At 32.0% G+C, this 13,779-nt stretch overlaps 1 protein-coding gene across 1 annotated transcript; it reads left to right on the top strand.

The window, feature by feature from the left end:
- Positions 1-1,014: 1,014 nt before the first annotated feature.
- Positions 1,015-5,338, top strand: LOC133185636 (tripartite motif-containing protein 2-like). Its single transcript, XM_061320947.1, has 2 exons — positions 1,015-2,673; positions 4,398-5,338. The coding sequence occupies exon 1, from the start codon at positions 1,015-1,017 to the stop codon at positions 2,671-2,673; it is 1,659 nt and encodes a 552-aa protein (XP_061176931.1). The 3' UTR covers positions 4,398-5,338.
- The last annotated feature ends 8,441 nt before the right edge of the window (positions 5,339-13,779 follow it).

The following is a 13,779-nucleotide window of genomic DNA, read 5'->3' as shown; positions in this document are numbered from 1 at the left end:
AGGGTACTTCGAATTGCATAATTAATGCTTTGAAAAAAATGTTTCTTAGGTTATTCATTCATAACTTTAAAAAACGATTACTATAATCACTTTGAAAAATTAAGTTGATCAAGTCATCATATAGTTACTCTTGTATTTGTGGCTAAAAAGGATCGATCTTAATATTTTTTTTTAAAATTTTTGCTTAGAATCTACATCCTTGATCTCTAATTATAAAAATACATTCCAGTCTTTAATAGAATTGTAGAAAAAACATGAAGACTCTTTACCTTTTATCTTAGGTATTAAATTTCTACTGAAATAATAAATTAGTAGAAAATGGTCACAGAGATAAGCTAGTGTAAGAGTGTCAAAAGCCTTTTGTAAATCTAACATTATTAAGCCTGTAAAAAGCCCTTTAGAGGTATTACTTCTAATATAATCTAACATGTGTAATAAACAAGTATCTATAGAAAATTATTTCTAATGATAGAGTACAAAGAGAGCATTTGAAAAACGTATTTAGTTACCAATATTATGAGGTTCAACAATTAATTTGAAGTCAAATACATTGTCAATTGATTTGAAATAAATATTTGTATTTATTGATTCGAAGTTTATGATTGTAGCGTGTTGCAGTCTGTAAACGGCGAAACCTGATATACCACATAAAATATTTTAATGAGTTCTCGACTATCGTTCGATTTAAGCATCCGATCGCAATATTCGACTGAGCTGTCTGAGTAAAATTGACATTCCTAGCATATATATTTGAACAAATCTAGATCTGGTGAAGGTGGGTACTTAGTGTACAATCTTGTATAACTGATAATAAATCAGAACAATTGATTATTTTATATCTAACGTAGAACAAACACTAACATATGGGTCTTGTTCAGTGTAATATTTGCCACAGCTTAACAGGTAGCCATTGTGCCATCTTTACATACTTTTCCTTTTGATAGCTTATATAAAACTGATTTATATTTAACAAATAAATAACATTTTATTGCAGATCAGAGAATAGAGCTAAGAATGGATCCCCAAAATGCTGACCAGAAGGTCCCCCGATGTGATCTTTGTGAAGAAAATGTTGCACAGATGTACTGTAGTTTTTGTCCTACGAATCTATGTAAGCTATGTGTCGGAGAACACATTTCTGATGTCTATAGTAAGCATAATGTGGTACCCCTAAATATGAGAAAATCTACGCTTCTGTACCCTCATTGTAAAATCCATTCTGAAGAGCACTGTGAAACTCTTTGTGAAGACTGTAACATTCCAGTATGTTCCAAATGTGTCGCATCTATCAGGCATGAAAGGCATCAGTTTGTATGTTTAAAAGCCTTAGTGAACTTCAAGAAAAAATGCATGGAGAAGGAGAAAATGCAATTGCAAGAAACGATTATCTCATCATTAAAAGAAATTGTTTCCGATTTAAAATCCGAGTTAGGGGGCATAGATGGAAAATATGAAAAACTTACATCAGATGTTACAAAACATGGAGAAGATTGGCACAGAGAAATTGACATGGCTATAATAAAAAGGCAGACTGAAATTCAGGAGATGAGAGATAAACACAAAGATACTCTGACAAAGCAATTAAATGTAATTGAGAAACTGATTTCTGATGTCAAAGAATCTATATCTAAAATTGAAAAAGTTCTTCACTCAAATGAACTTTTAGAATCGTTGTCTTTTGAAATTGGATCAGATGAATCTATTAAATTTCCACCTAAACTGAATGTGAAACTTCCAGGATTTACCCCACAAAATATTCAAGGACAGTGTTTACAGTTATTTAGTATTTTATCACCGTTATCTATCACTTCAGAAGAACATGGCTATACAATAAAAACACCTAGAAATCTTTCTTCTCCTCCAGTCAAACCACTACTTGATATACCAAAGGTCATCATTACCATAGAAACTGGATATGGTGATGTATATCATATTACCTGTTTTAGTGATGAAGAATTTTTCACGCACGGGGATGATAAAACCATTAGACTGTACAACATCGAGGGAAAGCTGCTGAAGTCAATCCAAACAAAGTCAGAGAACGAACCAGCTGATATAACAGTGATAAGAAGAGGAGACGTTGTATATTCTGATGCCGGTACAAGAACTGTAAACATTGTGAAGAATAGAAAAATAGATGAAGTGATAAGACTTTATGACTGGATACCCCACAATATCTGCAGTATTTCCTGTGGTGACCTTCTTGTTTTCATGTCCACTGAGGATAAACAAAAATCAAAAGTAGTCCGGTACTCTGATTTCAAAGAGAAACAAAGCTTTCAGGTTGATGATCAGGGTAAGCCTTTGTACTCAATCGGTAACCTTAAACATATAAGTGAAAACAGGAACCTAGACATCTGTGTGGCTGACAATGGTGCAAAAGCGGTAGTAGTGGTCAACCAAACAGGGAAACTCCGATTTAGATACACTGGCCATCCGTCTCGAGCTAAGAAATCATTTGATCCAGTGGGCATCTCTACAGACAGTCAAGCACAGATCCTGATTGCGGAGTGTGATAACAACTGTATTCTCGTCCTAGATAGGGATGGAAAGTTCCTCCGTTACATTGATAACTGTGATCTGCTCTATCCCTGGGGTGTATGTGTTGACAAAGGAGACAACCTTTTTGTCGCTGAGTCAAGTGGTAAAGTGAAGAAGATTAAATATATTTAGGCCAAAGTTTTTTTTCACTTGGTTTACGATTCCGCCGACCCTAATTTTCACCAATCATGAAAATAAAAATAATGTCTTTTTCCGACATATTTTTCCGGATTTTTCTCAGCTGAGCTGGTGGGTTTTAAATTTTAGAATGCATCTTAGTCAAATAAGCGTTTATAAATTATATAGAACTTTACAAACATTTAGGTGACCGTAAATAAACACATGTGCAAACCAAAAATGGCGGTTCTGTCATGTAACAAGGTAATTCCTCACTGAAAGCAATGACACACACTTAAAGAACTTTTTCTGCATGGAAAAGTGAATAAAATCTTGGATGCATGATCCCTTTCTCCAATTGCAATGTCTCAATTGGCTAAATTCATACAGTAATATTGAGAAGTGTATGCCCAACCCTGATCGACCTAACAGACATACACCTATAGATAACAGGGATTTATCAGTGCCTTCTCAGGGGCCGAAATTCGGCCCCATTCCCAATTGAAAATGAGTTCAGTTTTTCCCAATTTGGCAGTATTTTTCCCAGTTGGTGAACACTGAACAATGCTTTTATTTTTAATTATCTTGGAAAAAAAACAAAGTAAAATTGTCAGATTGTCTTTAATTTTCATCTATTTAACTCATTTATTAAAGCTACAGTCATAACACATGTTTAAAAACACTGTAAAAACATCGCCAACTTTTAATCCGAATTTCCTCCGTTTTTCTAAAAATGATGATATTGTGTAATTATATAGATTTATTAAGTTATTTCCACCTACTCAATTGATCTGCGAGTGAATGGTAAGGACTTTAGGCATTATTTCAGATAGAAAAATATATTTTCAATGCATTAATACATATTAAAAGAGGACTTTTAGAAAATGTGTACTTAGTATAATTTTTGCAGGAGGTTTATAATCTCCAGAAACAGATTCACTATAATGACCTAAATTGAAATCTCATACACACATGTACATGTACTACCATAAGTTTTATAAATACTTTATACTCATTGAAGTCCATTTTACTTTTATTAGTCTATTATTCATAATTAATCTTGTATGATGAAGATGGATCATATTTAATTGTCGTTTGGTTGCCCAAATTAGAGTTCATGCTGAAATGTTAAATGAATTACCCCTGAATACATGATTTAGCAACATTTTAAATTTTTTTTCCAATTTCATCAAATAGACAATAATTTGTTTACCCATTCCCCAAAAATGGCATTTCCCAAAATAGGGAAATAAATCCATGCATGATCAAATTATTATAACCTTTATTTCAACGTCAATTACTTTTAATATTGTTAAACAATTAAATTGTATTTTTCTTCAATCTAAATTAAACTTAAATTTGGATCCATATTTTTAGTTTGTGGGGGAACTGAGGTTTATAACACATCACATATCACTGAAGAGCATATAAAGAAGTTGAACATTATGAACCAAGCACTGATTGACATACAAAAATCAGAACTAAATGAAAATGACATTCAGTCTAAAGTTAGAAATGAATTAAAATTAAATAAAAAGAGTTATGTGATCTAGACAATAAAACTTAAAAGTACTACGTGTATTGATGTGTATTATTTTTATTAAAATAAACATTGCTGGTATTTTAAAATGAAATTGTTGAATCCTAAATTATTTTTATTTTTATTTTTCGACCACCCAATGCATTTTTTTGAGACAGAAAATCGTAAACCAAAAAAAAAATAAAAACTTTGGCCTTAGTAAGATATGCACCTTTGGATGTTCAGCACTATACATGGGTGCATTGTGTATAAGGTTGCTGTTCATCTTGAATATCTAGGGCAAGGACTTAAATTGAAATTTTGCAAGAACTGGGGTTTTGAGAATTCTACGGCGAACTGTACGCACGTAATTTACACACATATGACATTATCCTTGTGTTACCCGTTGTAAAGTGTGTTGCTAATGCTGAGGGTAACATTACGAATTAAATAACATTACGAATAAAATAGAATAAAATAAATTATCAAATAATTAAAAGATGACATTTCTGACAGCATTTTTGAAAGAATATAAATTTTCCATGAAATTAGAAAAAATTAGAAGTATCTTGTCTCAGAGCGGGGGATTGTCCTCGCCTTGTACTCCGTATTTCTTTGATAAAATTTGTTCGTTTGTTCACCATTTATTAGCAAGGATCAAAATTGGCATAATTGGCGATGTTAAGATTACTAAGTTGAACACCACCAACATTTAAAACTGCTATATAGAAAAATGTGCAATCTCTTTTGGCTGTCATGGGCAATACCATTTATATTTCATATGAATGAATTACCTCTCTGTTGTAATCTTCACTTTAATTTTAGATATTTGTTATAGTTAGATTTGAAATATTTAAAATGTATTGATTTTTTTTATTAAATGCTGAAATTTACCTTGTTTTGTTTTGACTGCAAGATCAGCGTGATCAACAATTAACAGGATTAAGCAAAGTTCAGTATTTGTATAGCAATTCAGGGTATCATTAACAACGCCTTAAAAACGAAATTGAGACCATTCGCAAATAAAATATTTATTTTGAAATTGACCGAATATTTTCATTATAGGAAATAAAGCTAATATTTTTTTAAAATTATAAACGGGATATTGAATTTTACGATACCGGTAATATATGAATAATATATGAATGTTTTGATAGATTATATTGCATAATAATATGTATATAATTCATTTCATCAATAAATTGTCAAGACTATCTTTTACTTACTTAATTTTCATTTATTTATTCATCTGGACTATTTATTCAGCATATCCTTAAAACAATTAATGTTGACGTATACACATGTGCATATATAAATACGTCTATGGTAACAAAATGATTTTGCATATACACATTTAAAATTTTACATATTTCTTTCCAAAGTGTGCATTTAATTTATTCATAAATGCATATTAGGCTTTAAAAATTTTGGTTGCACTTTTTAGGTTCACGTCATACAATATGTCACTTTCCATGATTAATGACAATAATTTAGATATTAATAACCTTGTCATGTCCAATTTAATAAAGTTCTGATCAACTAAACATTATTTTCAATAAGTATTTTAAAGTCGTCAACAGCTGGGCTACAAAGGTTTCAATATTGCAGTGGAAAATCCCTAATCTGAGCCCGTGTGTCTCTACATACGTTACCTTGGAAAGGCATGACAGCGTGTGTGAATATATGGATGCCCACACCAACATCCGTATCTGGTGATTTTGGAGATCTCAACCAAAAGAAAAGTCGATGTCAACAAATAAACGATTCTGAAAGTATATGGCCTATTCCATAATCTCTCCTCACCATTTTAAAATCTTTATTTTGATTAAATCACATGTCATGTTACACTTAAGTTAAAATAATCATCAAAAAGAAAACTCTGCTATCATGTCTGTTATTTTCACACAGAATTAAAAGGCAAATGCTGCTCAACTTCTTTATTAGGTAGAAGAAAAATATTGACTAACAGTGAAAGTATGTTACAATGACAGTCTCATCACTCCATCTTTTATGGAATAACCATATTTGCTGTCATTCAAAATGACTACTCCGAAGTTGTGCTCTGAAATGGAATCCCATTTATGTCCAAAGACCTGAAACAGCGTAACATGATCTGAGTGAAATGTATCGAATTAACCGTCTTGTAATTCAGAACGAGCAATGATACCTCAAATTGAAGCCTAAAAAGCACATAAATAAGTGGGTTATAAGTTATATTATTTTCATAAAGAATAACCACCTTATGACTACTGACCTCGAATTGTACCCAATCACAAGGATATATTTTTATATGTCTGATTGGTTTTCTGAAAATGACCAAACTGGACTTCATACGAGGCACTCATGAAGTGTACAGATGTTGGAAACTCCACATTTAGGAATTTTCATGTCATTTCACATACATATATAGTTCCAGGGAATTTTTGTGAAATAATAAAGTATTTCATATAACGATAAGTTATTTTAGATCTCACAGTCTATTGCAAATGGATACTAGAGCTGATGATAATTCATTTCAATGTAATTGTTTTTCTCATCTGAGCTTACCTGAGTGTGACACCTGAGATATGGACTGCCGGCGTCCAGACTGAGACCTCACTGCTCAATGGGCGTTGAGTCCTGGGCATAGGTCTAAAATTTGCAGCCCTCCACCGACAAGAGGTGACGTCTCAATATGAGTGAAAAGTTTTCGAAGGGACGTTATACAAAACAAAACAAACAATTTTCAATTTATTAAGGCTTGAGGTCATGTGTTTTCAGTTTCTAGCCTTGACATTTGCAGGTGTACAATTTCTTGGAAAAATGTTAACCACAATCATGTCCCATTTAAATATGTATCTACACACTGTATGCTCCTTTGATGAAACAAGATTATAAACAGTCTCCATTTAAGTCATCATTTGCAAGTTCTATGGTCGAATATAATAACCTTGTCAGCATCTACAATCTATCATTAAGTCGAATTCTGATTGACGTTTTTCATACTTATTGCTAGGCCATTATTTACACATTGCACGTTCTACGAATTTTTCCGTTTTGCCGATTATGACAAGGAGCACATAGCGGGTGTGACCAATCGTCCGTTGATATTTACTCCCTCATGGCATCTGATATAACCTCTGATGTTTTAGAGGTCCGTTTTTCTCTGCTCTTAGTTTAGATTGTTTCAATAACCTTTTTAGCTTAATTACTGTTCGTTATCTCCATATTTAGTGCTCAAGCAAAATTAATGCCTAGGACATCGTCCGATGTGGTATCTGTGAAGACAGTGTAGCAGTTTGTATTCAGTGTAATCTATGTAAAGGAAACATATTTTTGTTAAGTCTAGAAAGCATGATGTGGTATCCTGAATTCGAGAAAATCCAGGATTGTGCATAACCTTATTGTAAAATCCATTCTGAAGAGCACTGTGAAACATTAAAAGATTGTGACGTTCGAGGATATTCAAATTGTGTTATTTCTGAATAATTTAATTTTGTTTGTATTCTAGCCTCTGATTGGTTAATATCCAAAAAGGAACACAAATTATTTCTGTATAACCTGGTTTGATATGGGGACCCCCCCCCCCCCGACAACCAGCTGAATCATCTGTATCCATACAATCTTCTCATTTCCAGTCCTCGGGATTCATGGAAAATTCCAGATTTAATAAATGTACCTTTAACTTAACAATAATTCGATCTTATCACATGTAAACAAACAACAAGGCTGCCGCTAGGCCTATGCATCAGTTTTTACCTCCCCTCGCTTCCCATCACTTCCGTTACTTCCGTTACTACGGTTGTATTGAACATATGTTGATCATATGTTTAACATATGTTGCTTATATGTTTTAAACTAATAAAAAGCAACGAAATTTTAATGATTTAATGATTTTAAAATTAAATTATAAGGAATGACTCTAATTCCTAAACAAACACAAGAAGCATCATTTCATAAGTTTACAAGACATAGTTAACTCAAAAAAAGCGAAGAAAGATAACATGCGATTAAAGTTATCACAACATTTAAAAATTGGTTTTTGATTGAAAATCGCAGTAAGAAGGCTTAGATGAAAAATAAGGAAAACTTGCATCAGATGTTACAAAACATAGAGAAGAATGGCACAGGGAAAATGCCATGGCTATCAAGATATCAAAATATGAAGAGAACTTCGGGAAAAACAAAAAGATACTCTTACGAAACAAGTAAATGTCATTGAGAAACTGAATTCTGACGTAAAAGAATCTTTATCCGAAATTCAAGATATTCTACAAACAAATGAAGTTTTTTAATCACTGTCTTACAAGATAAGGAGCGATGAATTTATCAAACTACCAACTAAACTCATAGTAAAGCTTCCAATTTTACCACTCAAAAAATTTCAAGAGAGAGTTTTGAATTATTGATTTGGTTCTTTATTGGCACCATCGATCAAAACGGAAGAACATGACTACACATTAAAGACGATCAGAGTTGCGTTTTTCCTTCATTTAAAACAACTGCTTGATGACCCTTAGTTTATCACCTCCATAACAGCTCTGTATGATCAAGTTTACATTGTTACTTTTCTCACCGATGAAGACATTTAGACACGTGGGATTGACAAAATCATGAAACTTTACAATACCCAGAGCAAATTTAATTTAAAAAAAAAGTCAGGACACAAACCATATGAATAGAAGTAATAAAAAGTTGAGATCTATGTATACTGATCCTGAGGCTAGAACAATTTTAAAACATAGTCTAGAATTAAAAGATACAGGAAATAATCAAATTACAAGGATGGGAACCTTACTCTGTCTGCAATACCTCCACTGACGACCTTTCGGTTACAATGCTTAGTATAAATACAGAACAATCAAATGTTGTCCGTTATTCTGATTTCCCAGACAAACAAATCATTAGGTCTGATGACAAAGGCAGACCGCTGTACTCATATACTTACATAAAATACTCAGTACATATGTGAGAACAGTAACCTGAACATATGTGTGTCTGACTTTGGGGCACAAGCTGTAGTGGTGGTTAATCAGAAGGGAAAACTCCGATTTAGGTACACTTGTCCTCCCCTAACCACCAAAGGGACATTCAATGAAGCAGTCAAGCTCAGATTCTAATAGCAAACAATAACAACAACTGTATCCACATCCTAGACCAGGATGGTTAATTCCTCCGTTATATTGATAACTGGGATCTTAGCTGGGGTTTATTTGTAGAGACAAGTGACAATTTTTTCTGGCTGATTTAGGAGGATGTGTGAAGAAAATTAAATATATGTAGTAAGAAATGAATTGGAATGCATTAAATCAATCATGTTCATGGTACATATTAAGTGCATTGCTTTTTATAACTATACATGTGATACCACTATGATAAATAAATTACACAACTCTTCTCCTAGCTTTTATAAACAAGTCTTGAAATAAAGATGTGAAAGGTTCATTCTAAAGAGCATATTTCATATGTGAATATATTGCCTCCTATTTGAAAGGTTTTAAAAAAATGTGAAACATCATAGTACTAATAAAGTCCTTTAAATCTCTATAGGATAAAGATCCCTCACTGAAACGGTAGTAAGGGCCCTGCGATATGCATGTTCAAATTTGTGGCAATTCATCTAAAGCAGGTAACGTCTCAACATGAGTTAAAAATTCTCGAATGGGGCATTAACCAACATAAAATAAATCAATCATTTCGCATTTTCACACTGTAAGGATTCAGTGTGAATAACATTTGAGGGTGTGTATACTTATATATTTACATCCCATGAATATTATCTCCTTTATTTCTTCTGAAACCAATCAATCAGTAAACGCCGCTAAGGAAACCACCTGTATAGGGCTCTAAATTCGCTCTTGAGTACATCTTGACCTATGATTTTAACAAGAGGAATAAAAAATAAATTATTTAAAAAATTGAAATAAGAAATGTTTTTCATTGAAAAGTATATTGCAAATATATAAAAAAGATATAATAAGCAGATTTTTTCATCAACTTACTTTTTTTTTTAAATGAATTTGATAATTCTACTAAAATTACGCATGTGAAGGGGGACATTTTCAACAAGCATTCTGAGAGTATTGCATTAGCAATACTAGTCCCCTACCGGCAAGTGTAATCTGGTTCCCGTTAAGAATTGAAAATGCCATAATTCCGTCAAAAATTAATGAAGCGGGATGAAATGCAAACTTGATCTATAACTAATCAAGGTAAAGCCACATACCAAAAATCAGCTCAATATCTACAAGCGTTTAGAAAAAAATTGCGGAAAACCCGTAAAAATTGAAAAGGCCGTAATTCCGTCAAAAATCAATGAAGCGGAACGAAATGCAAACTTGATCTGTAACTCATCAAGATACAATCACATATCAAAAATCAGCTCAATATCTGCAAGCGTTTAGGAAAAAAGTGCGGAAAACCAAGTGGGACAGACTGACAGACAGACAGAGGGACAGACGGACAGACGGACAGACAGACAGACAGACGGACGGACAGACTCAGAGGAAACCTATAGTCCCCTCCGGTTTCACCGGTAGGGGACTAATAATGTCAAAATAAAAGACAAATATACGGCCATAATACCTTGTACACAGAATATCTTCATTCACTACAGCGACTATTTAGGAAGAATAAAATTAACATGTAAAAGTATTTTAATGCACTTAAATGTCTCAAATAAGAGAAAACTTGGAATTTATTTCTTCTCATATTTTGAACGTAACGTCTGTCAGTCTCAATACACCGGGTACATTGTCATAAAATAGGCCATTGTTTATGCAAACTATTTTATCTTTCTTGTCTACAGATAGAAAATTTACGTATTTATCAATTAAGTGATCGCAGATTCAACAGAAAAGCACGTGTGCTTAGAAATTAACAAATCTGTAGGATGCTTCCTGTGTCTGTCATGGCAAGTGGGCATTACGTTCTATTTTAAGAATGGAGCTCGGAGATGCTTCTTCTTATACATTTGACTTAAAGGTTTTAAATATTTAAATTTTCTCCAGTGTTCTATACAAATGTGTTTACATTTCGATAGGAAGAGCTACCGAGAGAGCCCGAGAGGCCACGAACGTTTGTCTGTCAAGTGTTACGTTACACAAAGTATGTTACGTACATAAAAATATAAGTTGTCTTTATCCTAGATTTTAAACACATATCATCAAATATTGCCAACTAGTAGGTGTATTTTGGATTTTTTTTTTGAATTATAAATTTGCACACTCTGCATCACTACATAAACACCTAAAATTTGACATTTTTAACGTACCAATTGACAGACATTGCCTGAATACTATCGTAACGGTGACGGACAAAACGAATGTCTGTTCATGTTACGTGAATCAAACGGGTGCATTCAGATTTATACGTTCAATGAATTAAACCAGAAAGTATTTTTATTTAAGAATGTTAATATATCATAAGCAGAATTTGTCTATATAACTTAAACAATACAATTTTGTAGTTGTTTTCTTGCGGTTTTTAAAACGAGTCTGTCAGGGCTACGTGCATCCGTACATGTTACGATTTAGGTTTGATCTATATAAGATAATTTATTTTTTTTTTAAATTTCATTAGTATTTTCATAAATAATAATATCTTGTGTATTATAATTTCCAAGAATAAAAGATAAGCTTTGAATGATAAGTTTTAATGGCTCATTTCAAACAGGTATTGCTCAAGAAATATCGTAACATGACAGACATGGGGAAAATTTGTATTTACAAAGCGTATAGCAGAGATTTATTTTTTTAAAAATCAAATTTAAAATCTATAAGAAATCAAAATTTGAATAATGTCCATTTCTTACGGCAACATTATCTTTTTGATAAAATAATGAAAGTTTATGGTTGATTTGGCTGGCTAAGTAGAGGAGTCTGTCAGCGTTACGATCATCAGTTTGTGCATCAAAAGTAGCCTAAAAATCTTTTTTCTTCTACGTAAGAGTGAAAAAAAATTGCATTGTTTAAGGAATTGTTTAATTTTATTTTTTACAGATTATTTGTATTGCTAAGCATCAGAAATGTAGTTTAATCATATCACGTTTTATTACACGTCTGTCATGTTACGTTATATGTCTGTCATGTGTTACGTGAGACACATTTCAAACATTAATAGAATATTTATTTTTGACTTAATTATCTATCCAAACATTTTTTGTCCTATTTAGAGTCAAAACTTCAAATACACATAAAGAAATCTAAGAAAAAAAGTGTCTACAAAATTCTTTATTTGTCCTCCCAGATGTACTCAAGAGTGATTTTAGAGCCATAGATTTCTTGAGCAGCGGCTGTTCCATCGATGAAACATACAATGATGCACATTTCAATAATATAATTTTTAACATACCTAATTCTTCTTTATATGATTATTTATATAGATATTAAAATGAATGCGGATTATGCATTTTTCTGCAACATTTATTTCCGTACTAACAACCAAAGAAAGCATTTTATTGTTGCTAAATATTTTCTACTGCAAATGTATCTGAATACTAATCTGCCGTAAAAACAGTGTTATCTTATGACAAAATATTGTGATATTTGAGAAATATACATGTACTTTACATATGCTATTTTGAATAATGACCAATTGACCTTCAGTCACAAACAGCTGTTCAGTAAATATTCTATTTATCTATAACACACCAGAAAGGCTCAATGAATATTTTTTCTAAGATGAACAAACATTTTCGAATCCTTGAACTTTTAAATGTATTCGAATTTACATCCCTTTTTTTTATTTACCTCAAATTTGGTGAAAATGTACATCTCGAAAATAAATCTGAAACATTACCATATGATAAACCTCGATTGCACAATTTTATATCGATTTTGTTAATAACATCTAACTTTGCGTGCAGTGGGATTTTTAAAAGCATATTGTATCTATTTGAAAAACATATGTTACAAGCACATGCAATATTGTACCACTGGAGCAGAAATGTATTAATCGATTAATTTGTACATAACTGACATAACTCAAATCGGTTCTCTAACTTCCTTGATTTGTTACACTTTGCCCCCGTTCTTCAAATACCATTGTCAATAAATGCTTAATCATAAATTGATTTAATTTTATAGGAAAGATTCGAAAGATTCATATTTCCAAAATAAATTCATAACTTTAAGGATTCACTTCAGATAAAGAGATATGAATAGGATTTGTGTCACCTGAATAGAAATTAGCAATATTCCACGAAATTGTTAGGTTCTCAGCGGAGAGTTCTGCATTTTACTAAGACCAAACACTTTATTGATCAGAATTAGAACATAAAAACAAAGAAGAGCATCGCTGCCTTGCTACCAAAATATTTAGTTTGCTTCTGAGGACGTTCGCTTTATATTCGAACTATCAATTTGCAAAGAAAATAGTTTGCATATCAATCTTCTCATTTTACATTCTAATTACTGTGTAAATAGTATATATAGAGGAACATTTGATGAGAAAGACTGTACAATAAAAATATTTAAATCATATTCCAAATAAGTAAGTATTTTCTAGAATTTTTAGAAATCTTATATGACAATATTATTAACAATTTTTTAATAAGAAAATATTTTCTGCAAATATCTTTAGATAGGTTAGATATGCTGAAGACAACGCTCCTTTTCTTATGC

Source organism: Saccostrea echinata, unplaced genomic scaffold (genome assembly GCF_033153115.1).
Source record: "Saccostrea echinata isolate AGI-Se365-2 ecotype Australia unplaced genomic scaffold, CSIRO_AGI_Sech_v1 ptg000012l, whole genome shotgun sequence".
In the NCBI taxonomy this organism is placed as follows: Eukaryota; Metazoa; Mollusca; class Bivalvia; order Ostreida; family Ostreidae; genus Saccostrea; species Saccostrea echinata.
The sequence above is the reverse complement of the archived record's forward strand: the minus strand, read 5'-3'. Positions and strand labels throughout refer to the sequence as shown.